Raw genomic sequence first — 20,814 nt, 5'->3', positions numbered from 1 at the left:
CCCCCACCCCTGACTCCATGTATGTCAGCAGTGCAGGGGAAACTCTCTCCAACTTGGCCCATTTTCCAGTGGGCTGGAGTTAATGCTCTGTGCCAGGAGCAAGGCCAGCACTATGCCACAAGTATTACAAGTCCCCAACTACAGGAGGCAAGAAAGTGTTTTAAGACTTCAATCAGCTTTATTTGAGTTCAACCACAGCCTGCAAAAGTAGCAGTGATGCAAAGCCAGGCATTACTTAAACAAGTACAATTGATTCCTGATTGAAGGACTGACACTGCTGGAAGAAGCCAATGCAAACACAACTAAGGCCTTATGCAAACCCAGGGAAGGCTCAGAGAGTTAACAAGCAGGTACTGAAGAGTATGTGAAGAGAGCTGTTTCAAGAAGAGGGTTAGCAGAGAGCTTGCTGGCTCCTCACCCCATCTGTTCACCACATGGCTCTTAGAACAAAGTGCTGTGAATTCAGGTTGTGCAGGCACCAAGCTGCTCCCCAAAGCTGGTCAGAGACATTCTCCAAGTCCCCCAGCAGAGCAGAAGCTCTGTCTTGTGCGATTAAGGGGGCAGAGCTGGATTTAACTCAAACAGTGGGTTTTCTGGATGGGGACATACCAGCATGGCCCTGGGCATGGGGCTGCAGGGATGTTTGGATGGTAGCAGGGTTCAGGGGTTCACAGTGGGGCCATGTAGGGCAGTGCTGGGGTGTCAAGGCTTTACTAGCACACCGGTCTCTGCCGTGTGGGTCTCAGTATCCTTGCACTTGGCCGTGGATGACTTTCCTCTGGGGAGGGTGCTGGGTGGGAGCCTGGGACCATGGCTGCTGAAGTATTGCTGCTAGGTGCTGGGGTGAAAAAATGCAGCTGTAGCCAGAGGGTGGAACAGTGTGGGGTAGGGTCAGAAATTCTCATAGTGATGTGCAAAGTAGGTCTGGTCCTTCTTGTTCATCTGCCGGCAAGCCTGCTCCACACTCTTTGTCATCCCGGGCGGGCCACAGCTGAACACCCCGATCTTTTGCACCTGGGGAAGGAGGGAGCCATAGGGGTCAGACTGCAGCACCAGTTCTCTCCACAGTCCAGCCTCCCTAGCTCTCTGATAGCTTTGGGCATGATGCTGGCTGAGCAGTCTGTCTCAGCCTCCCCCAGGCTTTTGGGGAGGTTGTCACATTCCCATGTAGCTGCCAGGGCCATGGAGGAAGAATGGGAACCCTCAGCTCAGATCAGTGGTTGCAGCCAAGGTCGGGCAATAGCAGGGGGTGTTTGGCTGGTATGGGGCATTGCTGATTCCTGCTGGCCTGGCTCCTGAGGGAAAACAGGATTCATTCCCCTTCTGCTCTGTTCTTGGTGCAGATGCCACTGAGGTCTCCAGACCTGGGGGACAGGCTGGGACCAGTCCTGCACAATGGCCAGTGGTTGCACCTCCTCCTGTCCCCAGGCAGACACTGACCTCAGGGTGCACCTCCTGCAGCGAGCTGAAAAAGGGTACGAAGGGAGGGCGCCCAAAGTGGGTGATGGAGCGCAGTCCCGTGAACAGGCTCTTGTTCAGCACCTTCTGGAAGTGCCGCTCACAGATGTACTGAAAGAGAGATTGGTGCACGTCAGATGGCCCAGCACAGCCCGGCGTGGCCCTGCAGAGCCTGGCATGGCATGGCCTGGCATCCTTCCCCTTGAATGTCCAGGCTCACCAGCATGGTGGTGCGCAGATCAAACTTCTCAGCCAGCTGTGTGATGTAGATGTGCACAGAGACCAGGCTGTTCTTGTCTGATTCTTCCACCTCCCGGATGATGTCCGTCAGCCACTCAAACTGCCTCTGTGTGCGCGTCACCCAGATGAAGTAGATCTGTAGCACATTGGAATGAGGCCCAGAGTGGGGCCAACATCCTTATGAATGTCTATGGACTCCACAGAGGAATTTACCCCCAGCGACACCAGCAGCAGTAGGAGGCATCTCAGAATCACGAATAAATTAGGTTGGAAAAGATCTCTGAGACCGAGTCCAACCTCTCAGAGGGGCTTGTCTTTCAGACACTCTTACCTTCTTACACAGCAGCTTGGAGTTTATGGATGACTTGAAGACCAGGTCCTTGAGAATGGATGCGAAGGGTGTCACCCCGATGCCTCCTCCCACCAACACCGACACCTCAAACTTGTTCCACTCCTGGTGGCCCTCCCCAAAGGGCCCATCCAGGTAGAGCTGGAAGGGAGTCAGCTGTTAGCAGAAGTCTCTGCTTGCCTAGGTCTTGAAAGCCCTCAGGGCTGGAGAAGTGCCTCACGCTTGGCTCAACCCATTGCCAAGGTGCTCTTGGGCTCAGATGTCCCCATGGGTGACATCCTGTGCAGGGCTCACCTTGGGCAGTGTGCCAAGGAGGGCCAGGTTCTTGGGCGAGTAGAGTTCCCGCAGACGGGTGGTCCAGGGCCCAACGGCGCGGATGTGCAGGCTCAGCGTGTCGTCGTGTGGGGCCGAGGTCAGTGTGAAGGGGTGGTACTCGGTGGTGCCCAGGCCCACGCAGGCGATGCGCACCCACTGCCCAGACTTGTAGTCAAAGTCCTGTGGCCGCTGGAACTGCAAGTGGGTGACACCTGTGGGGAGATGGGAGGGGGCTCCATTAAGTTGGAGATGTTGAGGAGTTGATGTTCCTGCATCGCTGCAGCCCCTGATGCTCTTGCAGGGAGCCTGGTGCTGTGTGGCCAGGGATGTTGTGGTACCTGAGGGCAGGAGCTCGGCTTTCACCACACTGATCTCCACCTTCTTCCTTCTCAGGCTGTACAGCTTGTCTGCACTGTAGATGAGAGCTGGGATGATGAAGTAGATGTAGAAACGGGGCTGCTGGATCAGTGCATAGCTGCCATGGATGATGACCTGGACAGGGAGCAGAACCCTTTAGACAAGGCAAGTCATCACCCCAGGGATGATTTGGTGGCAGCTCAACAGCAGTGGGTAGCCAGGACTGGGGCTACCATCTCCCTTGGGACTATCCCAAGCTATTCCATCTCAATAGTTGCACTGATTTCACCTACAGGCTTGTAGTGCATCAGCACCATCCCTCCCATCCAGCCCAAATCCTTTACCAGGATGTACAGCAGCATGTAGAGGTGGTGAGTGATCCAAAAGCCCTGAAAGCTGACGCGCCGGAAGTGGCGTGTGGCAAACACGTACATCACAGCAAGGACCACGAGCAGCAGCACTCCTGTCATGCCTGTGAGACGAAGAGTTGAGAGGCCCTGTGGGGGAGATCAGGGCAGCCCCACAGGGGCTCTGACTGGACTGGGCAGAGGGCTGCCCATCCTGGACACAGATGTGCAGGTCTGTCTGCTAGGTGTTCTCACCTGGAATAGTCTGGAAGAACCACCAGTAATACTTCTGTGGGAGCTGTGACCTGGAGAAGGACAAGAGATTGCACCACGGAGTGACCAGAATGAACTAATGGTTTCCATTTTCATTTCTATCCATGCCCAGGACACCCTGTCTGGACTCTGCTTCAAATTACACCTACCCATCATTTGTAAAGACAGTGGAGAAAAGGCAGGACAGCACACTGAGAGGTGTGACTGAGAAGATGTAGACGTTCACTACATGACCTGCAGTGTGGAGCACTGTAAGAGACAAAAACACGGAGAAAGAAGCATCACTTGATGTGGATGGAGATGGGTCAGACTCCGCTGATATCCCCAGGGACCTGGAGGTTCCGCCTCTTCTGTAGTGCAAGGCATCCATATCTCTGCAAGGTCTTTAAGCTTCTGGCTGGTCCTGCCATAGCATGATAGGCTGATCTTCTGCTTGTGGGTAGCAATCCCCCAGCAGCTCACCTACCTGAGAAAATCAGGGCTGCCATGGCAATCCAGCGGTGGAAGTCGACGGCGGCATCAAAGGGGATGAAGTGATTGAGGAAGGTCTCCCGCAGGATGGTGATGAGGTTGCGGCACATGGTAAGCAGGATGTAGGAGTACATGAAGGAGATGGAGGCAGCTGATCCCCGGGAGATGATGATCCCCACAAAGGTGGTCTGTGCAATTCCAGTGCTGGGGGATGCAAAGGCATAGTCTGGGGAGAGAGAGCAGAGGGGGTGTCATGTGCCCAGCACTGAGGGCCAGCACCCTTCCTGCAACAAGGGGACAGACACCTGTGTGACTCCACCAAAACCAGGACACCAGGGATGGGTTTGTGTGGGGAAAGGGGCACAATGACCCAGAACTGCTGGATGACAGGGTGTCCTTGGAGATCCAGGGAGGAGAATGTCCACCTGGGAATCTGCACCTTGGGACTGTGGCTTCAGTTGGGGAATCCAATATAAGTGGTGTCCATAAACTGGAATGAGTCCAGTGGAGACCACCAGGCTGGGGGGGGGGCGAGCTGGAGGACATCATAGAGCTATGTCTATATAAGGGAAAGGCTGAGGGAAATGGGCTTGTTCAGGCTGGAGGAGATGGGTTAGGGAAGCTGGCTGTCTGCAGCCATCTCATGGGCACACAGAGCAAGTCTTTCTCAGGGATGCACAGTGGAAGGATGTGAGGCAAGAGCATGAGTTTCACTGTAGAAAACTCAGGTTTGAATTCTTGAAATTCTTCACAGGGAGGACGGTCAAAACCAGCACAGGCCCAGCAAGGCGGTGGAATCACCAGCCTTGGAACTCTTCACAACTTCTGTAGACAAGGCCTTCAGCAGCCTCATTCAGCTTTGGAAAAGGGTTTTCTCTGAGGAGGGTATTGGACCGGACCCTTCCAGAGATTCCTTTGGCACCCTCAGTCCAGGGGAGGACTGACACTGTTGCCCAAAATTGTGTCAGGCAAGTCCCATCATGCCCCCGGCAACCACCAGCGTTGAGGCACGAAGCCCACGCCCCCGCAGCAGGGCAGGGTGGGCACTCACAGTAGGCTCTCTCAGCAAAGACGCCGGTGGTGATGGCGGAGAAGAGGATGACGCAGACGATATGGCGCCGGTAATTCTCAACAAAGCGCTTGAACTCCTGGATCTTCTGCTGGACTCTGTTCCTCTCGTACTTCTTCCGTTGTGCTTCTGTGTACAGATTCAGCTGGTACTGGTTCGCCCTGGCAAATACAGGAGTGCTGGTGTCACCATGAGGTTTCCCTGGGCTCAGGGCTCAGGTTTGGGTTTCCACTCAAAATACCCCTGCACATCAGTGACAGGGGTGACTGCAGAGCACAGCATCAGAGGGTGATCTCGGGTCAGCCTGCTCTACAATGCCTTCAAAAGCTGGTAGCAATCATGGGGGCAGTGACTCACAAATGAAACTGTATATGAGATCTGTAAAAGAAAATTTCATAGAAATATTCAACCATCCAAAAATTATCCACAAAAGGGGAATTTCCTTAATTGGTACAATTAAGGCAAACCAAGATATTCTGGCCATCAATAACAGCAGCTGAACTTTCCTTGAAGAAATACTTGCTGCTGCCACAGCAGGGAGGACCAAATTCTCTACTGCAGCTCTTGTTGGCTTCCCAGGTGAACCAGCAGCAGCCCAAGAAGCAGAGGAGCACAGGCAGGAACTGTCAGACAAGACTCCTCTCTAAAAGCCACTATGCCAACCTCAGGAGTTAGCCACTTCATTTGTTTGGAGGTTTTTTTTGTAGAGGCACATGACCCACATCCAGCTATGGCACTGTCCTGCCAAGATGGGATTCTTTCTGTCGCTCCTTGGCCAATGAGTGCCTCCTGGGAGCAGTGCCATTTGGCTGGAGGGCTACCCAGTCTGACATGCAGATGTGAGAAACAGCAAACAGGATAAGCCTGAGCCCCAGAGGCACAGACAGCAAGGGGACTCACTTTCTTCCTGGTCTCTTCCTCAGTTCTTGACCTTTTCGCTCCATGTAGTGACTCACAGTGTCCAGATTTAGGTCTTTCTTCTCCTCCGAGATGATTCTGTGGAAATAGAGCTATGTCTAGCCCATAGTTCTATTTGCTAGAAGTGCTTGCCAAAATTTTCCCCTTTTCTCCACTTCCCATCTCAGGCTCAGCTGGGAACGTGTCCAACTCTTTCTGCAAGCCTGCCTGCATTAACTCCAATTGCACATGGTCTGGATTCACTCCAAGATAACCCCTCCATCAGAAGAGCAATGCAGGACTCCCATCTCCACACAGAGGATGCAACAGGGGGCAGGAGGCAATTCCTCCCTTCTGGCTGTGCCTGGGAGGAGGACAGCAGCCCCACTGCAGCACCCAGCATGCACTTCCCATCCATTCCCCAGTGCTGGGAGTTCCAACATCTGGTGGGAGCATTTGTTGGAAAGCTTGGGGTGGAGGATAGATTGAGCCAGGGCAGCAAGAGATGGAATAGCAACAGTGATACTAAGGAAGGGAGCTTACCCTTTTGGCTCGCTCTTTTTTATGAAGGAGACACAGTTGTGCAGATTTTGCTTGGAGACCTCAGGGATACCTTTGAGGAGACAGAAGGACAAACAGCCATTCAGAAGGTGCAAGACAAAGTTTAGGAATCTCCTGTGAGCAGGGAAAAGCTCTGAACTGACCCAAACATGTCACACATGAAGCAACATGCAGTTGAGGCGGGGAGACTGTTGGGCCAGGATTTGAGAACTCCATATTGGGTGCTGCCCATTGCCTCCAGCTTTGCAGGACCTGGAGCATCCCAGTGCTCATGCCCACTGACCTTTGACGCAGAGCTGGGTGAGCCGGAGCTCGCTGTCGTGGTCCCGCAGCATGTAATGGAAATTCTCCCATGTCAGCTCATCCCTGTCCTGAAACCCTGAGGCCCGGAACATGGACTCGGTCACCTGCTCTGCCTGTTCTCTTGATAGGCAGTTGTTGGAGATCTCAATGAAGGACCTGGAGCAAGGAGGTGAGATGGGACCAGCAGCTGAGTCCCTCACATAACACAGAGCAGAGTCCCAGACCAGTTTCATGGGAGAAATGGGCTCTTGGTTGCAAGTGTGGAGTCCATGGTGCACAGAAGCACAGAAACTGGGAGCAGCTTCTGAAGACATGTCTATTAACATTGTGAAAACATTAGGAGAGAGGAGGGAGAGTACCTGAGCATCCTCAGAAACTCCTCCTTGGAAAGGAACCCATTCTCATCAATGTCATACATCCTGAACATCACCTTGGACTTCTCCTCTGGAGACCCTGGTGGGGAGAGGAAAAGGAACAGTAAGAACAAGATCATATTTTCATCAACAAAGATGATTTCATATGGGGTTTTTTGAGAGTCTGGAGCCTGCAGCAGTGAAGCCTCATCCTTCCACTTGACTTTCTCAAGTGCAAGGTGAAATATTGGGTAGACACACATTCTTTCTTGTGCATTATTTTTCAAAATCAAAATGTGCTTTTGCAGAGCAATGATTTTTCTGGGAGTTGTTTTGATTGAATCTGGCATTTAACACCTCCACCTATGAATCCACCATTCAGGAGTCATTTAGGGAGAATCAGATATCAGACACAGTTGCTATGATCTCCCAGGTACAGGATGCACAGTCCCTTCAGGAGAAAGGGCTGACATGTCTGTGGTGGTGGAAGACAGCTCCCCTCGTGAACCATCTTCCAGAAAATGCAATTACGTTGTCATGCCCCATAACCCAAGCTGAAGCTGTCCCGAGTGAAGGAAATTTTAATCTGTAGCAGTGTCTACAGGTTGACCTGCTGGGTGAATCTTGTCCTCCACTCTGATAGAGCCTAGAAACAGGTCCAAGGGCAGAAGATGGAGGCGTTAACCAGCTCCAGCTCCCACCTTTCATGAAGACCACCAAGATGTCCAGGAACTCCCGAAAGGAGATGTAGCCATTGCCATCTTTGTCAGCCAGGGAGAACATGGACTCCACGAACATGGAGTGCTCTTTGAGCCCCAGGGCTTCAGCAAACTCAGCCCTGCTCAGCTCACAGGTAAGAGACTCCTTTGCCTTCTGTGAAGATTCAAAGCTGAGCTCCCCGGCATCGGATCTGTCGATTTCCAGCACCTGCAGGTTATGTCCCACAAAAGAAACGCTGTGAGTGATGGCAGAGCAGAAGGCTGGTGTTTCCTTTCTGACCTATTGCATGAAGACTGGTGCCTCCCTGGCACAAAATTCATGGCAGATACCATGGAGAAAGTCCCGCGTCCCTCCTACACAATGTGACTTCTCACACTCCATGTGATTGACCACCCTGGAGACCTGTTACATCACCCAATACTCTCTTTGCCACTTTAGACACTTGTATCACTGCAAGAGATCTCCCTTTGTCTTCTGCAAAGGAAAATTGGCAGCTGGAAGTATTGGCAGCTTCCTTGTGTGTGACTTACCAGCTCTTCCAGAAAGCACCAGCCCCATTGTTCATTGCTTAATCAATACAGAAATACCTTCCCCCACACATCAGGGCTTGCTACACCTCTACACACCTGAGCAAACAGGTGCCTGAAGAAAGTCTCTAGAATTTGTTTTCTCTGCTCCTGGGTGACTGCCCGTTTCATCAGGCTCTGCTCCTTCATCTCAGACAGATGCAGGTCAAATCTGCTCTCCTTCAAGTAGTCTCCTAGCTTCCCAAGAAAGATGCTCCTCTCGGCCTCCCCATTGAAGAGCAGCACCTGCAAAGGACCCAGAGACTGGCTGTGATCACCAGAGGCTCAGCTCCATGGTATTTGCTGGGCCTGGTGGTTCTCAGGTGGCCACAACCTCCTTTCAAGGCCTCACACTGCTCCCAGTGCCCCCAGCTGAGTGGTGCAGAAGACTGTGGAGGGTCCAGGGGAAGGTGTCATAACGCAGGCACCATGGTACTTACCAGGTCGTACTCCTTGGGGCTCTTCAGGAGCAGAGCTTTGTTCCCTTTGTTGTTGGAGAGGATCACCTCCACTCTTTGGTGGGCTTTCAGGTTGATGCTCCGGAGCACAGACCCTCTGCTATCCAGCACTTTGAGCACTTTGTCAGCTTGGAGCTGAATGTAGACAGGACAGTTGTCTGTCTTGGGCCCATGCCACTCCATGGCTGGTGGGAGAGAGCACAGGACTCAGCTGGAAAGGTTCCTACTTGTCTCAGAACCTCCTTCACCGAGAGGCAGTTTGGGAGTGATTTCATGACCAGGAATATCTTAAAGGAATAATGACAATCTCCTAACTGCAGAGCTCAAGCACATGGACACAGAGGAAGTACAGACTATGGAGCAGGGAGGCAGGATTTTTCCAGTGTGCAGAGCAAGGAGATACTGTCCCCGTCCTGGAGCTACTGGTGCAATTGCTCTACACAGGTTTCCTTCAGGCAAGGTGTGATCTGGGGAGGATTGGAATTAGAGGGGCGTAGGATGACTCAGGTTGGAAGGGACTCAGGTTGGAAGGGTATCTTGCCCAACCTCCTGCCCAAAGTAGGACCAGCCACAGATCAGTCTGCTCAATGCTGTATCTGGTCAGGTCTTGGATAGGATGGGCTACCAAGTTCTCTGTGCTCTCTGTTCCACTTCTTGACTATGCTCCTGGGGAAACAATTCCTCCTTACATCCCATCTGGGTATAAGCCCTAGGCCCAGCCCTGCCTCAGTGTGTGCCCTGACTGCAGCAGCACCACCAGATGCCATCGCAGGGATGACAGTGCCACCTCACCGTGTATGGCCTCTCCGGACACCTCCCTGCGCACACTGGTGCCCTGCTTCCTCTGCAACTTCTTGAAATCTCTCTTGCGGAAAGCGGCAACAACCCAGGCAACAAACAGAGTCACTGGGGACACATGGGAGAAGGAGGCATGAGAGATCACAGAACTCCTTTCCCCTTTTGGCTCCCTCCTGGTGCCCAAGGACCCTGCCAGCTCAAGCACCTCAGCAGAGGCTGGGACTCAGCAGCTCCAGTGGGGAGGTGCTTCGTCCATGGGCACTCAGCCCCTTTCTCTGGTGGAGAGGTGGAAGAGGAGGAGAGCGACAGGAAGAGGAAACAGAATGACAAACCCAGGGGCAGACAGCAGAGGACAACAATGATGATCCCGAAGCCTGCGCCACTGCCTGAAAAGTAGTCCAGCACCATCATGGGCGTGCAGTTGGCCAGGTGTTGAGCTGTCAGCTGCTGGGGCTGGGGGCATGGGTCCCCTGCAAGGGGGAAACAGGCTGTGAGTGTCATTGACCTTGTACCCAGCTCACCTGCATCACCCCCAGGAACCTCTGCATTAAAATGTTGATGGGGTTCATGGATGAGTGACCCAGCACTGCAGAATTGGGGTGCTTGATTTAAACTCCAGATCTTGGAGACAGCCTTTGGGTTTGGGCTCAACTTTTGCCCGCCACAGCAAACCAAGCACAGAACTGGACTCAAGTGCTCTGGAGGTTCAGCACCACCATCTCTCCTGTCGGGGTGGGCTGACCAAGAGGCACCCTGGGCCATAGGAATCTAGGGTTCAGAGCCTCCACTCATCTGGATGCTGCAAATCCAGGAAGTCGTCCTGGTGTGATTAAAAGGAACACACACCAAGGGAACAAAAGCACCTTGCAAGGTCTGGAATGTTGCCCAAATGAAATGCTTACAGTAAATGGGAAGAGTGTGGCAAGATTCCAAGAGGAAAAGGCATTTTGCCAAACAGTAATATGCATTTTCCCCTTGGGATCATGCCCACACTACAGGCCTGTTTCAACATCTGCATCATGCATCAACGTCTTGCTCACAAGCAACCCTTGCATTTTGCTGGTTTGGGGTCATAGCAGGCTTGAGGCTTGAGAAACTCCAAACCTGATGTGTTCCCTGTGTAATTTAGTCACCAGCTGTGTCACTGGGATGGCTCTGTTTTCCTTGCTGCCTTGCTGGAGCCATTCCCTCCCTGTGCCCTCCCACTGCAGGGTGCACTCACCCTCTCTCCAAATGAACACGTGGGGCTGGAGGTCTGTGGATTTGGCATAGGTGACGGAAGTCAGGACGCTGTGAAAGGTGGTGTTACGGATCTCCCTGATTTCCTCCTCTGTGAACAGCCTGAGGAAAAGGACGTGGAGACAAGTGTTTGCCCCAGGTGTCACTGATCAGCAATAGGAGGGAACTGAGGAAGATGGAGGATGCTTTTTCCTCCAGCCCCAGTTTTCATGCATTACTGGGGTTTGCAGAGCAGCTGCCAGATAGGAACAAGTCCATTACCCGTTCTTGGTGTTTTCGAACCAAAACCTGTCGCCATCACGCAGGCGCAGAAACTGTTCCAGGATGATGGTAGAAAAGAGGGAGCCATCAGCCTCCAGCAGGCCTCCAGGGAGCAGCTCCAGCCCAGCCATGTTGTTGCCATACAGGGCAGCGACCTTCTGCAGGACCTGGTGAGAAACCCCAACACACATCTGTGAGCATTCTGCCAGGGCATCAGAAAGTGTTGGCAAACCTTAGGAGGTGTAAGGAATGTGCATTTCCCAGGCATCACACGTATGTATGGACTGGGAGGATGCTGAGCCTCACACAGCCTCGAGCTCATGGCGTGAACTTGAGCAACTGAGCATCACTCCCAGGGCATCTCAGCTCTTGGAGGAGCAGAGTGCCTGGTGGCACGGGAGTGTAGCACTGGGGCAGGATGGTTTATTTATGTCATGTAATTACACAGTTACCCCCCTGCAGGCATGAAAGTCAGCCAGGGCAGGACATGCACTGATCTCCCTCTTTCTATGATGCTGCAGAATTCAGTTCCTGCCTGGAATGTCCCATCATCCTTTGGCCCACAGATATTCCTTGCCCAGACCAATTCCCTGTTACCTGTGGCTCCAGGTGTGGGGCAAGGTTTGACCAGTTTTGGAGAGGTTTCAACCCAAAACGCTGCCGGATTTGGTTATAGGTTGGCAGGCCAAAGTCTCGCCCACGCTGAATCCAGCTGGCCACGTAGTCAGTGCGGGAGTACTTCAGGGGCCCATACCAGTAATCTGTGGGTGGACATGCTTAATGTGTCCCGTAGCTCTCTGCACCTCCATTAAAGAGGCTGAAGTGTGTGGTTGGGTGCTGATGAAGGAGGCAATGGGACCTGCCTCCCCAGCTTGCCCCCAGCACAGCCTCAGGAGTGGGGGTCTCCCAGCAAGGCACAGCTGCAATTCAGACCTTGGAGATCTTCCACCATAATGTTGTCCTCCCGCTCTGCTATCTGTGAGCTCATCCCCAGCAGGAGGCTGTCCACATCTTCTGCCTGCTGCAGCCCAGGGCTCTGAGAGACGTGGGAAGAGCAAGTGATTCCTCTTGCACAAGGGAGGACAGAAAGTAGCCCCACAACCCTGAACTGGTGCCCCCAGGGGTGCAGGCTCATGGCGTAGGGGAATCGGGGACCTCTTCCAGGCTCATTTTCTCCACATCAGGTCAGCCTCGAGGTCTGAGCCTGACACAGCTGAAGGCTGGGGATGCTGGATGGGGAGGATCTCTCACCCCTTGTCTGGCTGTCATGCTCTGCACCCAATTTCCCTTGCAGACCCCTGTGGAGTACCCCATAACACAGAGCAAGGGATGAAGCCCCCTAGCCAGCCTGCCACATCCTCAGGACCCCCATGCTCCTTCCCCTGTACCTTTCTGCTCCAGTAGCTGTTGCAGAGCCGCACTGCTGGGAACGAGCCACTGGAGACAGACACATTCTGGAACCGGCACCTGGTGTCTCTGGAACAACAGAGAAGGATTGAGCCCACAGCCCTGGGCCAGGGCTGCCTGGAGCTGTCAGGGCTTGGCTGTCTCTGCTGAGGGCAGGACATGGACAAGGGACAGACACGATCCCAGCAAAGACCATTCCCAGTCATCAACCCAGCTTGGGCATCCCCTCCCCTCACACAGGCACTGCAGTCCCATAGTCCTGCCAGGCTGCTCCTACCTCTTGTAAACACCTGGAGGCACCATGGTGGCCAGGAATAGCCCTGCAGCTGCCACGAATTCAGGAGAGAGGCTGGGGTCCAGGTGCTGCTGGTAACCTGTGGGGAAGTAGCCAGGCTGGAGAGAAAAGGGGCCAAGTTCCCTCTTCCTCCCCACCCACCAGCTTCCCTAGTCCCCCTCCCCCTGCTTCCAACACTCCATTGCCTGCCTACCCCTCACCTTGGTACTCCGGGACCTGTGTGCCCAGCAGGGTCGGCAGCCACTCATACAGAACAATGCTCTAGGGAACAGGGAAGCTGGGTCAGGGCTAGAACCATGCAAGATCTTGGGGGTCCCAGCAGAGCTGGGGCGTCCCATCCCTCACCTGGAAAGTGGCAATGACCCTCTTGCGAGCGTGCTGGAAGAGATCCTCATCGGACCAGGCAGGATGCTTCCGGGCCAGTGCTGTGGCCAGATGGTTGTGGTAGCGAAACCAGGCGATGCTCTCAGCCTGCAGGAAGGGGTTCTCATTCCCCCAGGCACTCCCCAGGTCTGCAAGAGCCACCATGACCATCAGTGGGGGATGTTGCCACTGGGTCTAGCTTTGCCCATGGCTGGAGGAGCACACCCAGCCCTGTGGATCCAGCCCAGTGTCCCCTTGTCCCCTCGCCCTTCCTTCCTCCCCAGGCAGAGCAGCAACCTGGGACAGTGAGAAGCTGTACTAGGCCCCCAGCACATTGGGCAGGTGAGGAATTCAAAGCAAGCTGGGGTTTGTGTCAGCAGCAGCCCTTTTCCCCAGAGGAGTTCAGCTGGAATCAGAGCTGGTGTCTGACATTGCTGCCTGGGCATGTGGCCTCTGGAGTTTGTGGTGTGTCCTTGCTGGGATGTCTTTGCTGGGGCTCAAATCTTCCGCCCCCTTGGGAAACTGCCTGTTCTCCCACAGCCCTCCTGACCCATATATCCTGCCTCCCTGCATCTTCTGCCCTTTTCCCTTTCCTGGGATCTGCTCTGGGCTCAGCTCCAGGGACCCCCTGCTCCCAGTGAGGGATGAAAAACTATTGGAATGCCACCATTACCATAGATCCCTTGGGGACCGCCCTGTCCCGTGGACGGATCCAGTGCCTTCCACATGGGAACCCTCCCGTCTGTCTGCCTTGGGAGGCTCCTGTTGGGCCCTGATGCCAGCTGTCCCCCCAGGAAGCTCCTCAGGGCATCGCTCCAGGAGTGTGAGGGACCGTAGATGGAGCTACCATCCAGCCAGCTTGTCATCTCGTTGGTCTAGGGGAGGCACAGGGAAGAGGCATTTACAGGTGCCAGGATTTCACTGGGAAGGTGTAAAAAGAGGTCTGGAAAGCCCCAGTCTGCCTCTTTTACTCTTGCAAAGCAGTCTGTTTTAACCCTATTTTAACAAGAGCTCTCAGGAAGCAAATAAATACACAGAAAATCTCTGTGCAGACTTCAGGAATTAGTGCCAGGTAGAGGAAAAGACCAGGTACAGGCTTTTCAAAAGTACATTTGGGATTGTTTTTTCCCCAGTTATTTTGACTACACCCAGAAGCAGACATCTGTGAGTCCCTGTGTAGGCTGGAAGGGGACTAAAGCCATCTCTGGGGAAACTGGGAACACCAGAGCTTTCCCCTCTGATCTCACAGCAGGAAGTCCCACTGTCCTGTAAGCATGTTGAGTATCTCCCCTGCCAAATGTTTGCATGGAAATAGACTTTTTATTCTGAAAAGGTGCTGGAGTTTCCAAATTGTTAAGCTTTTAAATGTTGATAAAAACATGACTTGCTAAACTGGTCTCTTCAGGGTTTGTCATGTCAAATGTTCAGGGAGGTATTTCACTTTGGTGATTTTGGCTGGGAAGATCTCCAGCATGAAAGAAATCTGGGGAACACAGGCAGAACAGCAAAATCCAGAGAAACTGGGGGAAAACCTGGATTTATTTTCCAAAATAACTGAAATTCAGGGAAGCACCAGAACTTTGTGGCAATGCCAACTCAGCTTTGTGATACATTATTAAAGAGAGGACTTGGTGCCTGAAACAATGTGCAATAATTAACTGATCTAATTACCTTTTCTTTGTTCAGGAAATGCTTTGACCCTGGGCAATCACTAGTGTCGCTCAGTGTGAAACCTGGAAGTTGACTTTGGGTTCATTTCAAACACTTGAGAGGTGGTTCAAACACTTGTTTGGTTCAAACACTTGAGAGATGTGTATTTTTAGGGATGTAGTAGTGCTCTCATTTTATTTTTGCAAATTATCTTGGCTGCTACAGACCCTGATGGTGGGTGACGGAGAATTTAGATGAAAGGCAAAGAACAGAGGAAACCACACCTACCTGTTCCCGGGGCTTGTTGGGGCTCTGCCCCGTCCCTGCTGCCCAGTGGATGCGCTGGAAGGGCAGGACCACATCTCCAGTGCCAGCAGGGTCAAACACAGGGTCTCCAGAGGGGATGTGGATGTTGAGGAACTCAGCAGGGCATCCAGGTTTCTCTGTCTCCAGGATGTCCAAGAGCACATGGAAACCTGACAGACACCGAAGCATGGTCAGCAGCTGCCAGGACTGCTGCCAGCACCTGGAGCAGGACACCAGGGAGGGCAGCTGTGGGTAGGCTGAGGGGACCACCATAAGCAGCAAGGGTGACCCAGGCCAGGTTGAACAGGGCTTGGGAAGAAATCTGGCCTACTGCAACAAGATGACCATTGAGATCCCTTCCATCCCAAACGTTCTGGGATTCTATGATTTCCCAGAGACAGACATATCCAGGACTGGAGACCTAAGACCCCACTGAGCTCCTGGGAGACTGAAAAAACTGCTCCAACTTGCAGCAGTTTAGCCCAGCACGGCTCTACCGGATCTGTCCGGTGTTTTTGCCGTGGGGCAACTCCACTGCTAAAAGAAATGAGGAAGTTCCCAACTGACAAATATCAGCACTTGGGTCAACTGGCAAAGGTCACCAAAAATCCACACGAACTCTCCTAGCCAGACAGTGCTGTGGTCAACTTGTACCCAAGGCTTTGTGGGTCTGATATCCACATGTGAGTCTGCTGCGCAGGGCTGGGTGAGGAGTGCTCCAATGCATGGCCTTAGGTGTGCGAGAAAACAACATTTTTCCACCCAAACCACCATTTTTGCAGTCAGTGTAGGTCCCCGGGTCTTACCAAAGAAGACAGCCAGCACAGTTGTGTTCCTGCGGGAGGGCAGCCCCGAGGGTCCCCGTGCCACCGCGTTGCTCAGCTGGCGAGCGTTGGGCACGCGGGGCTCCTGCAGCGCCTGGTAGACGCCGTCTGCATAGTTGGCTGGCAGAAGATGCAGCAGCCTGGCTCCTGCAGCACCAAAAAACATGGAATGGGCTCTGTGCTACCCAAGAGACACAGCCATAGCGGGATATGTGGATGTGTGTTCAGGTCCCAGAATACAGCGAGAGGATAGCATGGGTTCTCAGAGTGGCCAAGAGCATGCAAGTGTTTTTTGGTGGCATCACCCAAAACTTCTTGCAACACTGGAATCAGTACTCTTAAAACCAGGAGGGATCCTCCTCTCTTCCAGTTGTCCTTCTCTTGTCCGTGTGCATCCCTGCTGCCTCCTGGAGGTCTGGGGTGTTGCTCCAGTGGGTAACTGGAGCAGTGTTGAGCTGTTGTGTTGACTGTGTAATCCTACAGAAGTGTGGTGTTTTCCAGCACCATAGGGAATAGGAGAGGGAACAGCCAGGGAGGTAAGTGTGAAGATGAGAGAGAAACACCCTGATTTTGCATGCACTTCTGTTCTCAAAAGTGAAAAGCCCAGAAGCAGGAGGTCATTTCTCACTGATTTTGAAAGCCTTGTCACCAGTGTGGTTGGCTCCATTTACAGGAGCTCCCCAGAACTGGGGGAAATCCTGAATTCCTGCCTTACTTTGTGGCTTAGTTACCATATGTTGGTTTCCAAAAGTTAAGGTCTGATCTCTCTATTCTAGAAGAAGAAGACCTGGTCTGTCAGGGCTGGTTTTTCCTGTCAGGCTTTGGTGTTACTGGTTACAGGCTGGTGACACACACGTCATGTGGGAGAGCCCTTTGGACTCGAAGCTGTGCAACTGCCACTGCATCTTGTGCCAGTGTGTCACCAGAGCAGTGACCAACCTGCCAGTAATGAGGATTCAGAATTTCCAATGTTTTAGATAAGATCCTGCCTGATCTGTCCTGGTCCCTGGCTCAGGGACATCTAGAGTTGAGCCCATGGGCTGGCTGTAGGCATGAGGAAACAGTTTGCCAATGGCACAGGGAAATCCCAAATGCCTCTCCCAGTACTGACCAGTACATGGTATCACCTCTCTGTAGGGCAGAAAATCAAAAGGTTCAGCATGCCTGGACCATGAATTCTTCTGCCTTGTGTTGAACCTTGTTGAACTGCATGTGATTTTGGCTAAAGATGATTTTTTTTTTGGAGCTCTGGGATTCTGACCATCACAGAAACACTGGCTGAAAAGAACTGAATCTATTCTGAGATATCTCACAAAGGCATAGGTTTGCTCTGGGACTGATCCAACATCAGCATGACCTGCAGATGGTGCCTGGGCATCAGCAAAATGTAGCAATGCTCAGACATGGGCTGTCTGCCTCCTCCATACTGCTCTAACAGGGCTCTCAGATGCATCTAGGGACCATTGAGGGCTATGGGAGGTGGCACTGTCTGCTGACCTGCCTGGTTTGGGTTCAGGTCAGAAAGGTTTCTGTCTCAGCCACAAAGCAAGCCAGATGCCCAAGGGGCAGCTCACCTTGCCCCATCCCACCATTCCTATCCCTGGCACTCACCCACGGAACCATGGCTGTGGTGCAGCAGGTTGTTGTACCAGCCATCATAGCGCTGCACCTCCCAGGAGATGCTCTCCTGGGCTCCTGGAAGAGACAAGACCCACTTCATGAGCAGCAAGAAAAAAGCATGAAGCAAGCATCACCACTAGAGAATTGTATTTATGTTGTAATTTGTTCCTATATACTTTCTGAAACTTCCCAATTATGCAGGTTTTCAGAGAAGTTTTGCACTCCTTTTGAGGGACAATCGCTAAAATTAGAAACTCATGCTTGTGATCCTGATGTCCCCAGATCAATTTGTGGCCACCACCAAGCTAATCCCAAAAGACATTCCTTTTCTCCTTCTCTCTCAATGGATCAGAAACCTCTCCTTACTTCTGACTCCTACAATGTCCATATGAGTCAAGGAAATACTTGGTGCTTCTGCATCAGCATCAGCCTCACGTGCTTCATGTTAATTTTTATTACTTTTTATTTTGCTAATACTAGCAAAGACTCCCAGTTCCAGCTAACAAACTGTGTACTCAGCTGCCATAGGGCAGTCTCTCAACCTGCACTTTGCTCCAATTTTTTCTTATCTCCTCACAAACTGCATCATAGAATCATAGAATTTGTGTTGGAAGGGACCATAAACACCATCTGGTCCCATTCACCCTGCTGTGGGCAGAGACACTTTCACAAGAACAGGGTGCTCTGATATGATGTCCTGTGGGTCAGATGAAATTCCCCTGAGGGGCATTAACTACCCAGGATCTCCCCTTGGGTTCCCTTCCCCAAAACCACACTTACTTCCCAAGGTCCATGTTCCCACCAGAACCACAACCAAACTCAGCATAGTTGCCGCAGGTTGCATCAGCCACTGGGAAGCAGCAACCTGCAAATGGAGAGGAGAGGGAGGGAGCTGGAGGTGGGCTGTTCCTGGAGGCTGGAAACATGGAAAGACCAAACCTCAGCTCCTTTTTGTGGTTTCTGCTACTGGGTAAAACCTCACGGCTGCCATCATCCATCGGCAGTGCCTGCTAATTTGGGCTCTGGGAAGTTCGCAGGAGTCATGTGAGATCCCATTATCTTGGAAAGGTTCTGTTGGGATGTGTCAGCTGACCTGAGAACACCTTTCTGCTGGAGCAGGACCAGTAGCCCTGCCTTGGGGTATCCCAGTTACAGACTCACAGCTCATCATCTTGTTGTGTCTGCTCCATTACAGAAAGCCCTTCTTGACAGAAACAAGCACATTTCAGCTGGAAATTTTCCCTGCATTGACCCATCCAAACAAATCCTGCTGTGGACATGATGGAAAAGCTTAGCACACAGTCAGACATCCCAAAGTGTGTAAGTACTGCAGGCAGGACAACTTGATCCCCTCTGAGCTAACCTGATCAGAGGCCATCCCTCCTGACCAGCCTTTCTCATGATGCTTTACCATCTCCCTTTCCACAAAAACCCTGGATCCAGAGCAGATTTCACCACTGGGAGCTGAACATTTAAAATCCTAGGCAACACCTAGCAGAAGAGAGGGATTCCCAGTTCTGGATTGTGAAGTGATTTAGAGTAACAAATGTGACAATTCCACCTGCCGCTGGCTTTCCATGCACAGAAATGCCGAACCTGACTTTAACTCCAAGACAAGGTTTTCCACTAAATATGGCTCTTTGTCCCTGCTTCAGTGTGTATCCAAAGAGCAGCACTATTTCAGAAGAGCTGTGCTGCCAAGAGATGCAGCAACACACAGGTTTCAGCTTTTCCTACACCACTCTGTTACATCCAAATTGATGTTTTTAATTTTTTTTTTCATTATTTTAATTAAAATTTAAATAAAATCTGGTTTTGGAAAGGCTTACACATTACCAGCAGCTCTGTAGGTTTTGTATTTGATTTACTGAGAATTGCAGTGGGGATTTTTCACCTATAACTCCCAGTGGTGCAAACTGCAAAACATGAGTTCATGTTGAATTGTCTGCTTGGAAAACCAAGTGGTCTGAGACTTAAATATTATCATTTGCACTCACATTAATTACATTCATCAATTTAAACACCCATCACCAGGCTGTGAGCAAAGCATGTAATCTGTGGTCAGTCCTTCTGCCAGAGATTCCTGTACTTTTGGGTTTTTGCGTTAGAAAATAAGAAAATATATGTCTCAAGAAGTGACATTTCCACACTCCTTGACCATCACAACAGCTCTTCCATCCTTTCCACCCCACAGCCCTGTGCTGAGCGTGGTTTGGCAGATGTGAGATTTATTTTGCGTAGCTGGTGGGAACCAGAGGCTCTGTGAGCCCCATTCCGTACAAAGAATATGAAAATTTGGCTAAAGGTGACACATGGAGGTGCCTGTGCTCTCTGGCAGGAGTGGCAGAGTGTCACCATGCCCACATGGGACTGGGACTCTCCTGCCTGAAAGCTCTCCCGAGGAAGCGGCCCCTTCCCTGAGCATGGACAGCAGTTGTTGACTTGTGCAGAGAGGTCCACATGGCCTCCTGTGCTCTGGAAAGGGAGATCCCAGAGACACAGCTGGATTTATCTCCTCCTGACTCAAAATGTACAGCTGCCCCATCCAGAGCGAGGTCTGAAGGTGCCACAGAAGTGGCTCAGGAGACACAGAGCAAACCCAAGCTCAAAGCACATCACCACAGCCACAGCACAGATGTCTTCCTTTTCCCCCTCGGTCTTCTCGTAGAGTTCCAGCAGAACAAGTGTTTTAAAACTCCTTCTGTCACTGAGCACACCTCCCTTTTTCTCAGGTATGGAAATTACTCTTGTCCCAAGCTGTGAGATGAGGTGCCAGTTCTCATGAACCCTTTATCTCCTTACGCCTCAGAAATTAAAATCTACTTATTGCCTTGTCAGTCCAAGATTCTAGAGGTTTTCCAGTCTGGAGCATGGCCAATGTGATACAATAACAGTGGTGATCTCGCAGACTGACCTTGGAAGCCCATGGTGCAGCTTGCTGAGGGAAAGCTTGGCAAGTTTGGATTATTTCCACAGCCTTGTCAAGCTTTCCAGGAATACTGTAATGATGAGCCCTCCAGACTCTGGTGTTCCAGAGATTCCCCGTGCCACCTTCGGAAACTCACTCCCTCCCTCTGCTTCTAGTGAAACTGAGCTTGTCAGTCTTGCCTTCTCCCATCAGGGTCCTGTCAGACCCTGGAGTTTCACACCTCTCCAAAAACCATATGTCAGATAGCTGACACACAGCTTCCCACAGAGCAAGGATCTCCTCTTCCACCTGATCCCAGCAGATTTGGCTCCCCTAAAATTAGGGCTTCAGCCTCCAAGAGTCCCCTGGGCTCTCCCCAGAGCCACAGGTCACTGGGATTGTGGAA

The 20,814-nt window shown here is 52.0% G+C and overlaps 1 protein-coding gene across 1 annotated transcript; it reads right to left on the bottom strand.

Moving 5' to 3' along the window:
• Positions 1-147: 147 nt before the first annotated feature.
• On the bottom strand, positions 148-19,684 carry DUOX2 (dual oxidase 2). Its single transcript, XM_068204245.1, is given in 35 exon segments — positions 148-1,014; positions 1,441-1,569; positions 1,679-1,834; positions 2,030-2,188; positions 2,342-2,574; positions 2,701-2,854; positions 3,064-3,191; positions 3,322-3,371; positions 3,489-3,588; positions 3,806-4,036; positions 4,862-5,040; positions 5,780-5,875; positions 6,320-6,389; positions 6,621-6,796; positions 7,000-7,093; positions 7,695-7,920; positions 8,340-8,525; positions 8,720-8,922; positions 9,530-9,643; positions 9,868-10,005; positions 10,758-10,876; positions 11,036-11,202; positions 11,633-11,796; positions 11,969-12,071; positions 12,424-12,511; positions 12,720-12,816; positions 12,938-12,998; positions 13,083-13,249; positions 13,774-13,975; positions 15,039-15,226; positions 15,863-16,027; positions 17,492-17,575; positions 18,281-18,358; positions 18,361-18,460; positions 18,462-19,684. Coding segments are annotated over 35 exon segments (4,761 nt in total). The 5' UTR covers positions 18,495-19,684; the 3' UTR covers positions 148-891.
• Positions 19,685-20,814: the final 1,130 nt, after the last annotated feature.

Source organism: Anomalospiza imberbis, chromosome 13 (genome assembly GCF_031753505.1).
Source record: "Anomalospiza imberbis isolate Cuckoo-Finch-1a 21T00152 chromosome 13, ASM3175350v1, whole genome shotgun sequence".
Taxonomy (NCBI): Eukaryota; Metazoa; Chordata; class Aves; order Passeriformes; family Viduidae; genus Anomalospiza; species Anomalospiza imberbis.
Note: the sequence above shows the minus strand (reverse complement) of the source record. Positions and strands in the feature narration are given on the sequence as shown.